Below are 15,924 nucleotides of genomic sequence, written 5' to 3'. Positions count from 1 at the left end.
CTTTACTCTGATTCAAAGTAAATTTTACTCTTATTTTGAATCAGAGTAAAGTTTACTATCATTCAAAGTAAAATTTTATATCGTTAAGCAAATCAGCATGTTTTTAACTAGAGTAAAATTTCACTTTGAATGATAGTAAACTTTACTCTGATTCAGAGTAAAAAGAGTAAAGTTTACTATCATTCAAAGTGAAATTTTATATCATTAAGCAAATCAACATGTTTTTAACCAGAGTAAAATTTCAGAATAAAATTTTACTTTGAATCATAGCAAACTTTATTCTGATTCAGAGTAAAATTATATTCTGAATCAAAGTAAAGTTTACTATGATTCAAAGTAAAATTTATATCGTTAAGCAAATCAATATGTTTTTAACCAGAGTAAAATTTCAGAGTAAAATTTTACTTTGAATCATAGTAAACTTTACTTTGATTCAGAGTAAAATTTTACTCTGAAACTTTATTGTTAATTTAAAACAGAGCATTAGCAAATAAATGACAGATTACATATTATTATAGTAAACCAAAGTAAAATTTTACTATCATTTAAACAGAGTATCAACAAATAAAACAACTTTGACATATATTATCAAAGCAATCTAAGTAAAATTAATCTAATAGTGATTGAACAAATTATTAAGAATCAAATAGTGATTGAACGAATCTCTAACTCTAACTCGAGCAATGATCGAAATGTATATCTATGAGAAGTTGAGCCCAAGCCTTGAGTTGCATCTTCTATCATTATTGTGTTCTCTCTCTCCCACTCTCTCTCTCTCACACACACACAGAGCTCTCTCTCACAAATCTTCACCATATCCGCATATCATCTCTCATGCCTCCACCATCTCCGTTGTCAATTGGTGTTGCTCATCGTCATAATTATCCGAAGAGAAAGTTATGAGTGATGATTTTTTTAGATCTTGAGACAGAGAGCTTATTCCGTAGGTGCAAACAACGAAGCTATTGATTGAGGAAGAACTTTTGCTATTTTGATCTTCTTATTGTTTCTATGGAGGCATTTGCTACCAGATCTGGTCACTCCGACCAGATCTCCTTTGAAACCCTAGCTGTGGAGCCATCATCTATGTATAAGCAGTAGTTGTATCAGATGAAGCTTGAGAGATTGAGATGGTGATTAGGAAAGATTTAGTTGAGGGTATAATAGTCTAATAAAATATTTAAATAATAAATTTTTTCCTTTATACAAGACTTTATAATTATGAGGGGGTTTTAAAAGTATAATTTTTTTCTTAGTATTTTTAATAAGAAAAGGAAGATAAGGGGTGTTTATAGCCAAATTTCCCTTTTATTTTTTGTTGTTTTAAAATTTTGTGTGTTCTGTAAGTAGAGTTTTGAGGGATTCTCTGAATGTGGGTCAACCTTACAAATTTTGCTTTCCAGGAGGATGGTGGGGAAAGAAATTGCGGAGATGTAGCACTGTTTATATTAAGAAGGATATAAAGCAGACATTGGATGGTCAATGTACTAAGACCCAGTTTGGGAAGTCTCAAATAATCCATCTTTTTATTTTTTTTCATCACATCACATCACTTTTCTACTTTTTGCACATCTTTTCGTAAAAAGACAAAAAGTATATTTATTTAAGTTATTCCAAACAACCCTTAAATATTTATAAATAGACCTATTGAGCAAACGTTGAGATGGCCGAGTTGGTCTAAGGCGCCAGATTAAGGTTCTGGTCCGAAAGGGCGTGGGTTCAAATCCCACTCTCAACAGTAATTTTTATTTTTAAAATCTCTTTTTTGTTTTTTGCAAAATAATTTTTATTTATTTTTTTTGCATGAATAATTTTCTCTTTTTTTTTTTGTTCTCTCTCTCTCTCTCTCTCTCTCTCTCTCTCTCTCTCTCTCTAAAATCTCATTAAAAGCTTGAATGTAAATTTTTTTTTTGGAAAATATTATTTATTAATTTATTTTGCATGAATAATCCATAATTATACAATTAATTTTTTCCACAGCTTTTAATTTTTGTCCTCTTTTTAAAATCTCTCTCTCTCTCTCTCTCTCTTTAAAATCTCATTGAAAGCTTCAATGGAAAACAAAACCAACCCCAAATAATCTATTAAAATTTTTATCAAACATTTCACATGAGTATGAGATCCACACAACCCACATGTGTCGGAGTCCCACACCCATGTAAGAGGTTTGGTAGATTATTTGGGATCTCTAACATCACTCACTAGAAATTAGAAAATGTTACAAACTCTAAATAATTTATCAAAATGAGTAATGCTAGAGACCCCAAATATTCTACCAAAAGTTTTACCAAATGTCTCACATGGGTGTGGGACCCACACAATGTGGGTCCCATGTGGGTCCCACACCCATGTGAGACATTTGGTAAAACTTTTGGTAGAATTTTTGGGGCCTCTAGCATTTTTGTATCAGAATTTCTACTAAACCTTTCACATGGGTGTGTGACCCACACATACACAAAACCACATGTGAGAGTCTCACACCCATGTGAGAGATTTCGTGGATTATTTGAGATCCCTAACATCATTTAATAAAATTTGAATTTTATTAATAAGTGTCTTTAGAACACTGATTAGGAATGCATTAAATGATACATATTAACTCTACCATTATAAAAAGTACTAAATATACAACATTATGATAATTATTTTTTTCTTAAAGAGACCAAAATACCCCTTTATGTATTTCTCTTTATTTTGTCTTTTTATTTATTTTATTGTTTCATATCACTTTCGTATTTTTTTCATGAATATATTACATAATATTAATTAGCTAATGGTCCAATACAACAATAATTTTATTTTTAATAAAATTTTTACTATAATAAAGTGGCAGAAAATGAGACATATAATAAAAAATTGAAGGGACAAAAAAAAAATTATGGATGAGATATTAATTTCACATTAGTTGATACGTAGCAGTATGATGATAATGTTTATCAAATTTGTCCCACAATAAATTTATTTATGATGAAAAGAAATTTTAATTTTTTTGATAAAATTTTTTTTGCCCCATAATAAATTTATTTATGATGAAAGATATGCTCAAAATTTTTTTGCCCCTTCAACTTTTTATTATGTGCCTCATTTTTTACTGCTTTTGTATGGGGTAAATTTGATTAAATATGGTTAAAAAAAATATTGGTGTATTTCGTCATTAACTAAATATTACTCTAATATGTTAGTTATAAAATGATAAAAGAAAAAGAAAAAGATAAAATAGAAAAAAATGAATAAAAAGTATTTTGGTCTTACTAGAAAAAGGTATTTATCAGTGTTGGTATACCTTCTATAATAGTGGAATTCATATCATTTAATGCATTCATTTTAAGTGTTCTAATGGTATTTGTTAACAAAATCCATAAAATTGTTAGTCTTTAAATTTTTTTCACTTTTTCAATAAAAAAATTGGCACTTTTAATTATAAAAACACTAGAGATCTCAAATGATTAATTGGTAAATATTCGATTGAATACTCACATAGGACGGGACTCATGTAGGTCCCATGTGGTGTAGGTCTTTGTAGGACTGAGAAAGGAATTCGTAAAATTTGTAATCCGATCCGGTCCAATCCAATCCGGTAAGTTTGGATTCAGTTTTTGAATATGTGGTTCGTTTTCGGATTGAAAAATTAAAATTTCGTAATCCACGGATGAGTTCCGAATTGAGCCGAACAGCTCCAGATTGGAACCGATCCAGACTGTATATAAATAACCTATATTTATATTATACACCCTCCCACATAGTATCTTCTCTTATTCTATATAAAACCTAAATCCAAATCTAAACCTGCATAGTATCTTCTTTTATTATTTTTATTTGTTAGTTTTAAATTTTAATTTGTAATGGTCTAAATACTTATGGTGGAATCAGTTTTCTTATGGTTATTTAAATTTTATAACAGTATTTCGCTATTATGGAAATACATGTTGCTATTATGAAACTAATATGATACTATGTTTATGTTTTTATGAAATTAAAATATTCTATATTTTTGTTTGTTATTTAATTATCTGAATCCGTGATTCTAAATCGATCTAATCCGTATTTAAATGGATTGGTTCGGATTGATTACATGATTTAAACGGATTAGATTGATTCCAATTTTTCAAGAACCGTAGATAGCGGATTGGTCCTGATTTTACCTCAATCTGAACCAATCCAGACCACGCTCACCCCTAGGTCTTTGGTAATTCATTTGTGATTCCTAACCTTTCTCTTTTAGTTATTTCCAAACAAGATCTTTAGAGATAATGTAAATAACAATACTACAAATCTAGAAAGAGTATCTAGAAAATTATCGTGAAAAATAATCAATGGTCTAAAATAATCGTGGTGTAATTCACGTCTACTGACTTTAAATTTACATCACATACTCACTTTCGGAGTAAGATTTGGAATACATTTTCATAGTCCATAACATTTTTGCAAATGTAAAAGTTGAACAGTAAGGCCTATTACTTCGAGAATACTAAATCCATCCATTTAAAGAAAATTCTATTCATATAAAAAACTCTATAAGAATGATGTGATAATATTATTATTTTAAATAAATTCATTTTTAATGGATTATGTATGAAATTTAATACTTTTATCTTTATTTCATTTCTCAATTACTCCATAAATTAGTTCAAAAAGTATAGAAATCACAAGTAGAGAGAAAAAAAACTATCAAGATGACAAAGTCCCATTTCCATCATCACCATCCTTTCTATTTTATTAATGTTTCCATACATAACCACTCAACTCTATGTTGTTGAGCCATGGCATAACAAAATAACAAATTATATGATCAAATATATCTGCGCACATGCAACAAACGCTACTTATTGCATCCGAACATTGAAATTAAATCCAAGTATCGCCACCACAGACCTCCGTTGCCTGGCGGAGTACACCATTGGATTGACAGGTAACAGTTGCCTAGAAACTTTACCGATTGTCAAAGGACAAAAGGCTCGATACACATCGTGTCTCGGATCCTATGAAATTGCTATGGGGTACATAGAAGCTTGTATTAAATCAAATTACAAAGGCGATTATCATAGTGTGATGGTTGATGCAACATTGTTCATGTTGAATATTGATGATTGTGAACAACAGTTTAATACGCCGCCATTTGATCCGTTTCTGCTCCCAGAAAGGAACCAAAATTTGATTAATCTTGCTAGTATGGTTGCTGAGATTGCTACAGAAATTTTTGGATGAATTTGGGTTTTTTTATTTTGGGATTAAATCAGTAAATGGAAATTTAAGTGGTAATTGGTTATGAATTTTCAACTTTTTGTATGAGAATTCAAGTGGTTTGACAATTGCTTTTCAAATAATTCACTGCAAAATCACACTCCACTGCATACTTAGTCAATGCAATGCAGAACGCCAATACTCCACCTTTAAATTCTTGACCAACACTGTGTATAATCCCCTTCCAACTAGCAGATAACAAAACTCTCTTTGGTTCTGGATAAAAACTAGGCAACAAATCACCAAAATCATCATAATCGTTAACCAAAGAACTCTTACGAATTACAGAATCAATCCTAGAAGAATTATTATCAACCTCCACAATTCTTCTATCACCCACAACAATATCAACAACATGAAAACTACTACAACCTACCATTGACATCATATTCCCCAAATTATCATCACATTTAACAATACAATTAGAATATCCAATAATAGAGAAAAACAAACAAACGTTACCAATACTTAACTCCTTGAACTTCGCAGATATTTTTTCAATAACTTCATGATAACTACATCCTTCACTAATCTTAATAGCAGCACAAGGATTACTGTATTTATACATTAACATGAAACACCCCTCCATACTACAAAATCACAAACCAGCAAACAATTGTTCACAGATTTTAAACTGCAAAATTATACAGTTACAACATATCAGTATCAACACTTCATAATTCACAATTCCAAACTGCAAAATTATACAGTTACAACATATCAGTATCAAAATTTCAGAATTCACAATTCTAAACTACAACTTCAAAACACATTATACTATATAACAGACATAATCAACAAAATCAAAATCATTACATTATATCACATACAAAAATTACAAAATAAGTATCAAACAAACAAAGTTTATCACAAAATAAAGAACTATAACAACATTGACAAATACAAACCAAATATCATGCAAATTTGCTTATATATATATATATATATATATGTGTGTGTGTGTGTATCGACAGATAGAGACAGAGTGAGACACAGACACACAGACACACACACACACAAAGAGTACACAGAGATTGCCTATACACAGAGATTCAGATCACACAACCAGATCAACCTCACAGCATAACGAGATCAACCTCACAGCACAAAGAGATCGGCATAAAGGAGAGAGATCGAGATCGCAGAGGCGAATATTTGATTTTTCACGTATATATATATATATATATATCTCAAATCAAAGGGTAATACAGTCATTTAAAAAATAAAAAAATAAAAAACGGGGTCTCTAGGTACAAAACTCAAAAAACTGTGGACCTATTAGTCTATTAAAAATATAGTGAAATTAAAAGAAAAATAGATCCCCTATATAGGACTAGATAATAATTTTTCCATAATTTTTTAGGTGTGAATAGAATCCTCATTGGATTGTAGCTGGCCTAGGATAAATTTCAAAAGCATAGGCCCTACCCATGGGCTTCAAAATATGGGCTTGTGGGCTTTGGATGGGATTCTGGTTGTTTAGACTTAGGCCTCGTTTGGAAATAGATTTTTTTAGTAATTTTTTTATTAAAATATAATGTAAAAAAAATTAGTATATTTGGAATGATTTTTTTAACTTTTTACAAAAAGATGTGCAAAAAGTAAAGAGAAAAGAAAATTTTGACTTTTTGGTATGAGTTTTTGATTTTTGGTTTTTTTAATAACTTTTTGACTAAAAGGGACACTTGCCAAACGAGGCCTTAATTTAGACTTTAATTCGGATTTTTTTATCAAATTCAAATTTTATTAGAAAAAGTTTATTTTACAAGCTTTCGAGATGCATCGCAACAATTTAAAAATTAGAAAAAATAAAAATATACGTTATTTATTAAATACAAAATTACATCTATACATTACCTTATTAAATTGTACCAGTATGCTATTCACTTGTTTCCCTACTTTTTATCTTACTCTCTTGCTAAAAGTGGATATGTATAAAAAATATAAAAAATTAACTTAAATTTTTATTTATATTTTCCTCACAATTTTTGTTTTCTTTTTTCTACTCAAAATTCATAATCTAAATAAATATTTTAGTCATTAAACTAATAAAAATGAGTATTTTAAATATTTTATGTATATTTATATTAAGTTTAATGACTAAAATATATATTTTTTTTGGTCAGTTTTAGTTAACGAAAATAGACAAATATTTTAGACTGAAAAAAAATCAAACTATTAAAATTTAAATTGATAAAATTAAACATTCAAGATTTATTTTGTTACATACTCAAGTGCGGATGGCACTCATATAGGTGTCATGTAATAAGGGTCCTATACCCATGTTAACATTGTGTAGAATATTTAAGGGTGATTTGAGATGTTCTAAATAGATGTACTTTTTGACTTTTTATATAAAAAAATGTGTAGAAAAATAAAGAGGGGTAGAAAAAGAAAAATGTTTGAGGACCACAATTTTTGTGGCTCAAATGGCTCGAAATTGTCAAAACGACGTCGTTTTGACAATTTCGAGCCTGCCGTTTTGACAATTTCGAGCTATTTGAGCCACAAAAATTGTGGCCCTCAAACATTGCTGGTAGAAAAATATAGGGCAAATGTTGATAAATATTGATAGATTTTGATTGATGTGACCTAAATAAGTATATGCGTGCAAAAAAAAGTACACTTTTTTAGTGCATACCAAACACCTACTTGGTAAGTCATTTGTGGTCCTTAATATTACTCTTTTAGTTATTTCCAAATAGGACCTTTAGAAATTAAATCTAGTAATTGATTGAATGCCATATTTAATTTTGGAGGGAAATGAAATTTTCAAATCTCTCTCTAAGCAAATATGATTCAAACAATTTAATTCTATCCTACATTGAATTTTTAGGTTCTCTTGAACAATTTTTTCTCTATAAATAAAAATAGACTTTCATAATTTCTTCAAACTTCCAATGAGACTACTCCTCATAAGAGGAGAGTCTTGAAGTAATATATATAAATATATAAGAAAGAACAAAAAGAAGAAGAAAAAAAAAAAAACCACCAGATTGGTCTAGAATCGGGAGATTTTACCGTTTTTTGCAAACAAGGTTTGTTTTTGGCCTAATTCGATTTTTGTGGATCATCCGCACCAAAAATAGGACCGATCACCAGTTCTACCGGTTGAACCGACCGGTCCAGTTCAGTTCTTAAAACATTGATTCAAAATACATTTCCATAATCCATAACATTTTTGCAAATGTCAATGTCAAACAGTAAATCCTATTCTTCCAAGAGTATTAAATGACATTCAATATCCATATCCATATATTTAAATGTTTAAATGACACATCTGGAAGGTAATTAATTCCCAAAGGATTATGCTGGGCAAGCAAATTCTATTACGGAAGAGAAAATGAAAATTCTAATACAAATTTAATACGTTTTTTCCTTATTTCATTTCTCAATTACTCTATAAATTAGTTCAAGAAATTATTGAAATCATAAGTAGAGAAAATTTATTTTAAAAAAAAAACAAAAAAAAACCCCATCAAGATGACAAGTTATAGTTCCATCATCACCATCCTCTCCATTTTACTTATGTTTCCATGCATAACCACTCAACTCTATGTTGCTCAGTCATGGGATAACAAAATAACGTATGACAAGCTCAAAGATCTCTGTTCAAACACACAAAACTCTTCGTTTTGCTTCCAAACATTGAAATCCAATCCACGTATTGCCACCACAAACCTCCGCGACCTCGCAGAGTACACCATAAACTTGACAAGTGATAGTGCCCAACAAACTTTACCGATTGTCAAATTACTTGCCCAGCAAGCAACCGATCCTCAATTAAATGCCCGATATACATCGTGTGTCGCATCCTATGACACTGCTACGGGGTACATAGCTACTTTGATGGGATCGTTGGGCAATGGTGATTATCATAGTGTGCTGGTTGATGCAACGTTGGTCATGTTGAATGTTGGTGATTGTGAACAACAGTTTAATACGCCGCCGGGTGATCCGTCTCAGCTCCCGGAAAGGAACCGAAATTTGTTTAATCTTGCTAGTATTGTTGCTGAGATTGCCTTAGAACTTTTAGGATGAATTTGGGTTTTTAATTTTTGGGATTTTTCTTGATCATAATGGTGCAAGATTGGTTATTGCTTGATTAAATCAATAAATGGAAATTTAAGTGGTAACTGGTTATGAATTTTCAGCTTTTTGTATGAGAATTCAAGTGACAAAAGTCTTTGGCAAATTTTATTTTATTTTATTTATTTAAAAAAAAAAAAGAAGAAACAAAGGATCATTTTGGGAAGTGTCGATTTCCATCGAAAAGTCACTTTAAAATAAATTTTAAAAAAAAGTCAATTTTTTTTTTTTTTTTGTTCACTCATCTTTTCATTAAAAAAAATTTTTTTTTTGAGACATATTAATTTTTTTCACCTCATATTTTATCCCAAAAAACATTTAAAAAATCACTTTTCAAATGGAGCTTAAATTTGTATACAAGCCCACATTCTATAGTCATTTTCTAGACCTAATAATGTACAAGTGATATAATTGGTTAATGATTGAGAAAATATCAAAGAGAGTGTTACCTTAGATAGGGTAATACAAAGATACCAAATTTCCTACTAAATAAATGATCAAATGTCTCATATGGGTGTGAGATCTACATAAGTGTGAGATTCACTTGGTCATTTATTTGGTAGAAAATTTGAGTCCTATTAGATAGGGTAATGTTAAAGATACCAATTTTTCTACCAAATAAATGACCAAATATTTTACATACCCATGTGAAACATTTGGTTATTTATTTGGTAGAAAATTTGTGTCTTATAGCATTTTCCCCTTAGATTTTGGTAATGCTAAATTTGTGTCCAGGTAATACTAAAGATATCAAATTTCCTATTAAATAAATGATCAAATATCTCATATAAATATGGAATTCACAGAAGTGTGGAGGCTAAAATTAGGTCTAATTTTTAGACTTGTATAACAATGTCTAAAAAATTAATGTGTTAAAAAGTATTTAGGTAAGTTTTGTTTTCCCTTTTTTGATTTTTTTTAAATTGTAATAACTAAATCCCTAAAAATGGGATGTTCTGGAGATAAATATTAAAGACCGAGCCACAGATTGGACTCTAGCAGGCCCATTATAAATTTTTAAAGTATATGCCAGGGATTTATTTACATCAAAAAAATTATACAGTACTTTTAATTTTTAAGTATACCTTATTTAATTATTTAAAATTTTATTTTATTCTCATTACATTCTATTATTTTTTCCATATTACCTTCAAGGTAAATTCAAATAATAAATAATAAATAAACTAAAAAAAATTAAATTATTTCAAAAACTTTTCAATACAGAAAATAATTCTTAAATACAAAAAAAAAAAAAACCAAACAAACGTATAAGCGCATAAGCATTATAAATACAAAAAAAAAAAACCAAACTTTTACATAAGCGTTATAAAACTTTTCAATACAGAAAAAAAAAACTTTTACATTATAAATTATTCACAAGAATGCTCGTGGAAAAGTATAAACTAAATTTATAAGCACATAAGTATCAAGCACAAACAAAAAAGAGTAGTTCTTAAATAATGCACTACTTAAATGACAAAATAAGAACAACTCCAATAATATGTTATTGTTAATCTAACTCCTGGACCCTTCAATTTTTGTCAAAAAAACGATATAGAAAATAATTGATGGTACTCTACAAAAATTATGAAACCCCTTTATATGAATACTTACCTCCTTTTTGATGAGTTGCTTTCAAAAACTATTGAGTATGTTTGGTTTCAGTTTTTTGAAAATTGAGTTTTTTGTTTTTCGTATTTTTTTGTTTTTAGTGAATATTTTTAAAACTTAAACAATTTTTTTTTAAAAATTTTTTAGATACACCTTACTTAAATGTATCTAAATAGTAAAATATTAATGAAAAAATATGTTAAAAAATTAATAAATACACAAAATACAAAAAAATGTATTGAATTTTTATATTTGATTTGTATTTTTTGGTATTTGGTGTATTTTTTAAAGATTTTTCACAAATATTATACTTTTTAAATGTATTTATGTTTGGTGTGTCTAAAAATTAAAAATAAATTGCTTAAAATATTTAAAAAATTCATTGAGAATATTAAAATACGAAAAATAAAAAAGTAAAATTTTTTAAAAACTGTTTTTTGAAAACCAGAACCAAACAAGCTGATTTTGATTAAACTTTCTTCTGGGTTTAGGGTTTCAAAAAAAAAAAAATGAAGTTGATGATGAAGATGGTGAGTTTTGGTAGGGTGGATTGAAGTTTTTGGAGGGAGGATGAAGAAGAAGAAATAATTTTAATCTCTTGGGAAAGAAGATACAAAGATTTGAATATGAATAACTAATTAGGGTGTACCATAAGAAAAAAAAAATATTTTAGGATTTAATAGGTGTTGTCCTTATTAGTAAATTCATATTGGGATATAATAAGAATTAAAATTTATGAATTTAAATTGAGCGTACCGAAACATATTTTGAGTTCAAATAGAATCTCCTGTATATGGCCTATGCTTCAAAATATGGGCTTATCAGCTTTGGATCGGATTTGGCTTGTTCAGACTATTTAGGCTTTAATTTGGATTTTTTTATTAAATTAAATTTTATTAAAAAAATTATTATACAAAATTTTGAAATGCCTCGCAACAATCACTACAAGAATTAACACATTTGCCGACCAAAAAATTGGTCGCTAAAAGTCCATTTTTGGTCGGCAAAACATATTCCCGACCAATTTTTTTGGTCGCCAAGTTGGTCGGCAATTGAGGGTCGCGGAAAGTAATTAGCGACTAAAAAGATTTTTAGTCGGCAAAACGTTCTATTTGGCGACTAAATTGTTGGTCGCTAAACATATAATTATCGCGACTAACCTATTTAGTCGCGAAAAGACTTTGGTCGGCAAAAATTACATTCAACGACCATACATGTTAGTCGCTAATTTGGTCGGCAAAAATTACTTTCAACGACCAACAAAATTAGTCGGCAAAAATTACATTCCACGACCAAAACTTCTTCGTCGCTAAATAATAGTTTCTACGACCAAAAAATTTGGTCGCTATTTGTTACTTTTCGCGACCAAAACTTTTGGTCGGCAAAAGTGAAATTCCACGACCAAGTGCTGTTTTGGTCGGCAATAGATGTATTTTTTGTGACCAAAACTCTTGGTCGGCAATTGTCATTTTTTACGAAAAAAAAATTATTTATTTGTCGCGACTAATAAATTGGTCGCCAAAAGCAAGAAAACAATACACCTGTAATTCCTAATAATTCATTCAATCCATAATTAACCTATAATTTTAAAGCATCATACAAATCAACTGAATCATTAACATTCGACACAATACATAATTCATTAACATTCGACACAATCCAACATTCAATCCAATTTTTTTTTTTGAACAATCAATTTTTGTTTATAAACATTCAATCCAATATTGAACAAAATTCATTCAACCCAACCTAAATATAACATTAAAATTCATCATATTTTCCTGCTCAATCCCAAACTTTACAATCATTCCATTCAAAACATTAATTGGGACAAGTTTTAAACATCCATCCATTGAAAACCAGTAAGTAATTGAACAAAAATTAAAAGAAAAATCAATGAAGGAATCCAAAAAAAAATTCTACAACACGAAGGAATATATATGGTTTTGAAGCATCAGCCTTGTGCTTGATCGTTTTTGGAAGTCACCTACAAATAAAATAAGAAAAGTTAGAATCTAGAAACATATCCAAAATGAAGTATTCTCATAAAAAAAATTAACCATATGGCAAAAAATTTATATGATTACATTACAAACATTTGATGATGACTATACCACAATTAATATCCTCCAATTCAAATCTAAACTAGAGGCAATTCAGATCCTATATATAAAATAAATGCACAACATGACCCTTCACCATATTGTTCCCTTAATGCTGTGGACACTGAACATTGATTTGTTTGGTGAGATAACCAACATTACACACAACTTAAAACAATATCATCACTTTACTATTATAACCTCCAACAAAGATATAACACCTAAGAAAAGTAGGAAAAAAGAAGTGGGAATAAAAAGAAAGCTAAAGCTGAAATGAACAAATTTGAATCATCACAGTTAATTAGGTGATTGCCTTCAAATTCAGAAACACATTGAAAACATAATGAGAAACATATATAGTTTTCAAGATCTTGTTTCTCATTATGTTTTCAATGTGTTTCTTGTCAACAATATATGTTTACTACCACCTAATTAACTGTGTTGATTCGTTACTCTGTCCTTTTACGTTACTCTGTCCTTTTAGTTCCTTCTCAAACAATATATTGCATATTTACCAACAAAAAACAAGCCCTAATATGTTACTCTGTCCTTTTAGTTCCTTCTCAACAATTAGGATTGCTGACTTTTGTCCTTTTTTATATGTTGTGTGTGCATGCAGTGGGGAAGAGTGTATTAAAAATTAATAATAAATAAATAAATAAATAAAAAGAAAAGTTACTATTGAATTAACAATAGAATCCAAAATATTTGACCCTGAGCACAGAACAAAAAGAAAGTTGGTTGGACAATCATATTTATGCCATGTATATGTGGATTTGTTCTATCATACAATTTTTTTCTATTAAAAATATGCTATCACATGCACATCTGCAGGTCCTATAAAAATGTCAACCTAAAAAGATTTTGCCATCAAATTAGGTCACAAAAGCACACTTATCCATTGACTTACAGAAATTGATGAAGCAAATTTTAGTGTTAAATGCACCATCTCGCTACTGCATATTAGCAGATTTCCTAGTTTACCATGCACCACAATATCCTTACTTGAAGTATTGACCAATAAAACATTGGTTACTATTGTTTTTACCATCAGTTCAATTTAGATTGTCACAGATTTGATATTGAGAGAAATATCTCAACAAGTGTGCGATACCAAAGCAGGCCAGATGACAACAAATCATGCTCCATATCATTTACAAATAAAATTTTGATAGTGGAGAAGCTTAGATGACAAAATTATACTGCTCATGTCCATGGACCAATCAATTGATGTAATAAAACAAAAACTACTCTCATTCCACGCCATGGTAAAAGATAATGCAAATGATAAAATGAAAGTTGTTAATATTATTGACTTCATCAAACTTGATACTATAGGCAAAATGTGTCAATAAAATAATAGTTTATTCCCCCCATCAAAAATAAGTGCACAAATCCAAGTACTTGGAATTTTTTCCAATAAATTTATGAAATGGAGCCAGTAGTTATAATATTCTAAGATTCCATTCAGCATCAGGGTTAATGTATGTAACTAGTAGATAAACTACAAGGGATAGACCAGACCATAGTAAAAGATAATGCACATGATAAAATGGAAATAAGTTCGTCAAACTAAAATTTCTGGGAAACCTGTTCATAGCCACCAAGTCTGATGGCTGCTCTCCATAACCTAACTCACATATACAAGAAACATTAGTGCAAATCAGGAAGCACCCAAAAAATTAAAGCAAGCAAATTTGACAATTAGGGTCACTCATAACTCACTTGAGGCAATTTAATGGCTCTCCATAAAATCTTGGGGGTTTGAATTCCAAGCACCTCTCTTTGTGGAAAGTTTCTAGCTCCTTCATGAATGCTGCTTGCTCTTCCTCTGTTACGGCCTCATCACCCCCATTAGCATTTGTTTCCAAGAATGACTTGTTTGAGGTCTTGTATGATAAATCCCTGCAAACAAACAAGCTATACTGCTGGTTACCAGTATCATGACAGGGAATCCTTCCCATATAAATTTTTTTGTTCCTATTGGGATGTTTTTGTAGAGGGCAAAGAAAATGAAAGAGAAATGAGAAATAAAGTAGAAGTTAATTTATTTTTTCTTTTAGGGAATGCCATAAGTTTTCCTCCTGTTGTTGCCAAAACTGGAACATGTAATTTTAAAATGCTTAGATAGTTAGAGTTGCATTGGTGAAGAAGAAAATACTTACAAATACTTCAATGATTTGAGACCAAACAGAGCAGGAGCTATTTCCCCAGTCAAATCACTAGAGGAAAGGTTACACGTTGATTCTCGTCCAAACCAAATGGTTCATTGCACTATGATCATAAACACTTCATGCACGACTGATGATAGAGGCGTGAGGTTATGTTCAAAGCATAATTTAAATTCAATGTTCATTATGGCTTCACACATCAATTATACACTTTTTAGCAGCAAAAGTAGGTAACCTTTCCACAAGTTTTTGTGCACATGAGAGCATATATTTAGTCACACATAGTTGCTGTGCCAGTCAAATGGGTGTGCATCCGATATACTCAATTGATGATGTCAGGTTCATCTTGCTTCTACATGATCTCATTCTATATTTCAAACTCACATAAAATCAGCTCCAAAATTTGCAGTTTGACAAATCCCACAATTTAGATTCCAACCCCTTTTAAGACTACTGTTTAGTTTGTTCAAAATTTGCAGTTTCAACTATTACCTCTTCACTTATAAGTATCAAGCTCAACATTGGTCTGCTAAGGCTCCACTGGTTGCCACAGTCCTCAAATAGGACAATCTCAAAGAGGGTTTTCAATATCTAGTTAAGTAACAAAATAAATAATCAGCAATAACAAAAAGGAGAGAGAGAGAGAGATGGCATGTATATCAAGAATTTAGATAAATATGGCATGAATATTAACAAAGAAGAACAAAAAA

The 15,924-nt window shown here is 29.8% G+C and overlaps 2 protein-coding genes, 1 long non-coding RNA gene and 1 other non-coding gene across 4 annotated transcripts; 3 read left to right on the top strand and 1 right to left on the bottom strand.

The window, feature by feature from the left end:
- The first annotated feature begins 1,657 nt into the window (after positions 1 to 1,657).
- On the top strand, positions 1,658 to 1,738 carry TRNAL-AAG (transfer RNA leucine (anticodon AAG)). Its single transcript has one exon. It is a non-coding gene; the product is annotated as a tRNA-Leu (tRNA).
- Positions 1,739 to 4,785: 3,047 nt separating this feature from the next.
- Positions 4,786 to 5,205, top strand: LOC114266599 (pectinesterase inhibitor-like). The gene has a single exon (XM_028207527.1). It carries the CDS (start codon positions 4,786 to 4,788, stop codon positions 5,203 to 5,205), a length of 420 nt encoding a protein of 139 aa, XP_028063328.1.
- Positions 5,206 to 8,724: 3,519 nt separating this feature from the next.
- Positions 8,725 to 9,282, top strand: LOC114266600 (pectinesterase inhibitor-like). The gene has a single exon (XM_028207528.1). The coding sequence runs from the start codon at positions 8,725 to 8,727 to the stop codon at positions 9,280 to 9,282; it is 558 nt and encodes a 185-aa protein (XP_028063329.1).
- A 3,484-nt stretch (positions 9,283 to 12,766) lies between these two features.
- On the bottom strand, positions 12,767 to 15,805 carry LOC145802999 (uncharacterized). Its single transcript, XR_014344932.1, has 2 exons — positions 15,707 to 15,805; positions 12,767 to 14,948 (listed from the first exon to the last, which is right to left on the bottom strand). It is a non-coding gene; the product is annotated as an uncharacterized LOC145802999 (long non-coding RNA).
- Between the last annotated feature and the right edge of the window lie 119 nt (positions 15,806 to 15,924).

Source organism: Camellia sinensis, chromosome 11 (genome assembly GCF_055761805.1).
Source record: "Camellia sinensis isolate YWXY chromosome 11, ASM5576180v1, whole genome shotgun sequence".
NCBI classification, from domain to species: Eukaryota; Viridiplantae; Streptophyta; class Magnoliopsida; order Ericales; family Theaceae; genus Camellia; species Camellia sinensis.
The sequence above is the reverse complement of the archived record's forward strand: the minus strand, read 5'-3'. Positions and strand labels throughout refer to the sequence as shown.

Bases quoted from the DNA above. Each gene is read 5' to 3' on its own strand.
- LOC114266599 (XM_028207527.1), top strand. From the start codon at position 4,786: ATGATCAAATATATCTGCGCACATGCAACAAACGCTACTTATTGCATC.
- LOC114266600 (XM_028207528.1), top strand. From the start codon at position 8,725: ATGACAAGTTATAGTTCCATCATCACCATCCTCTCCATTTTACTTATG.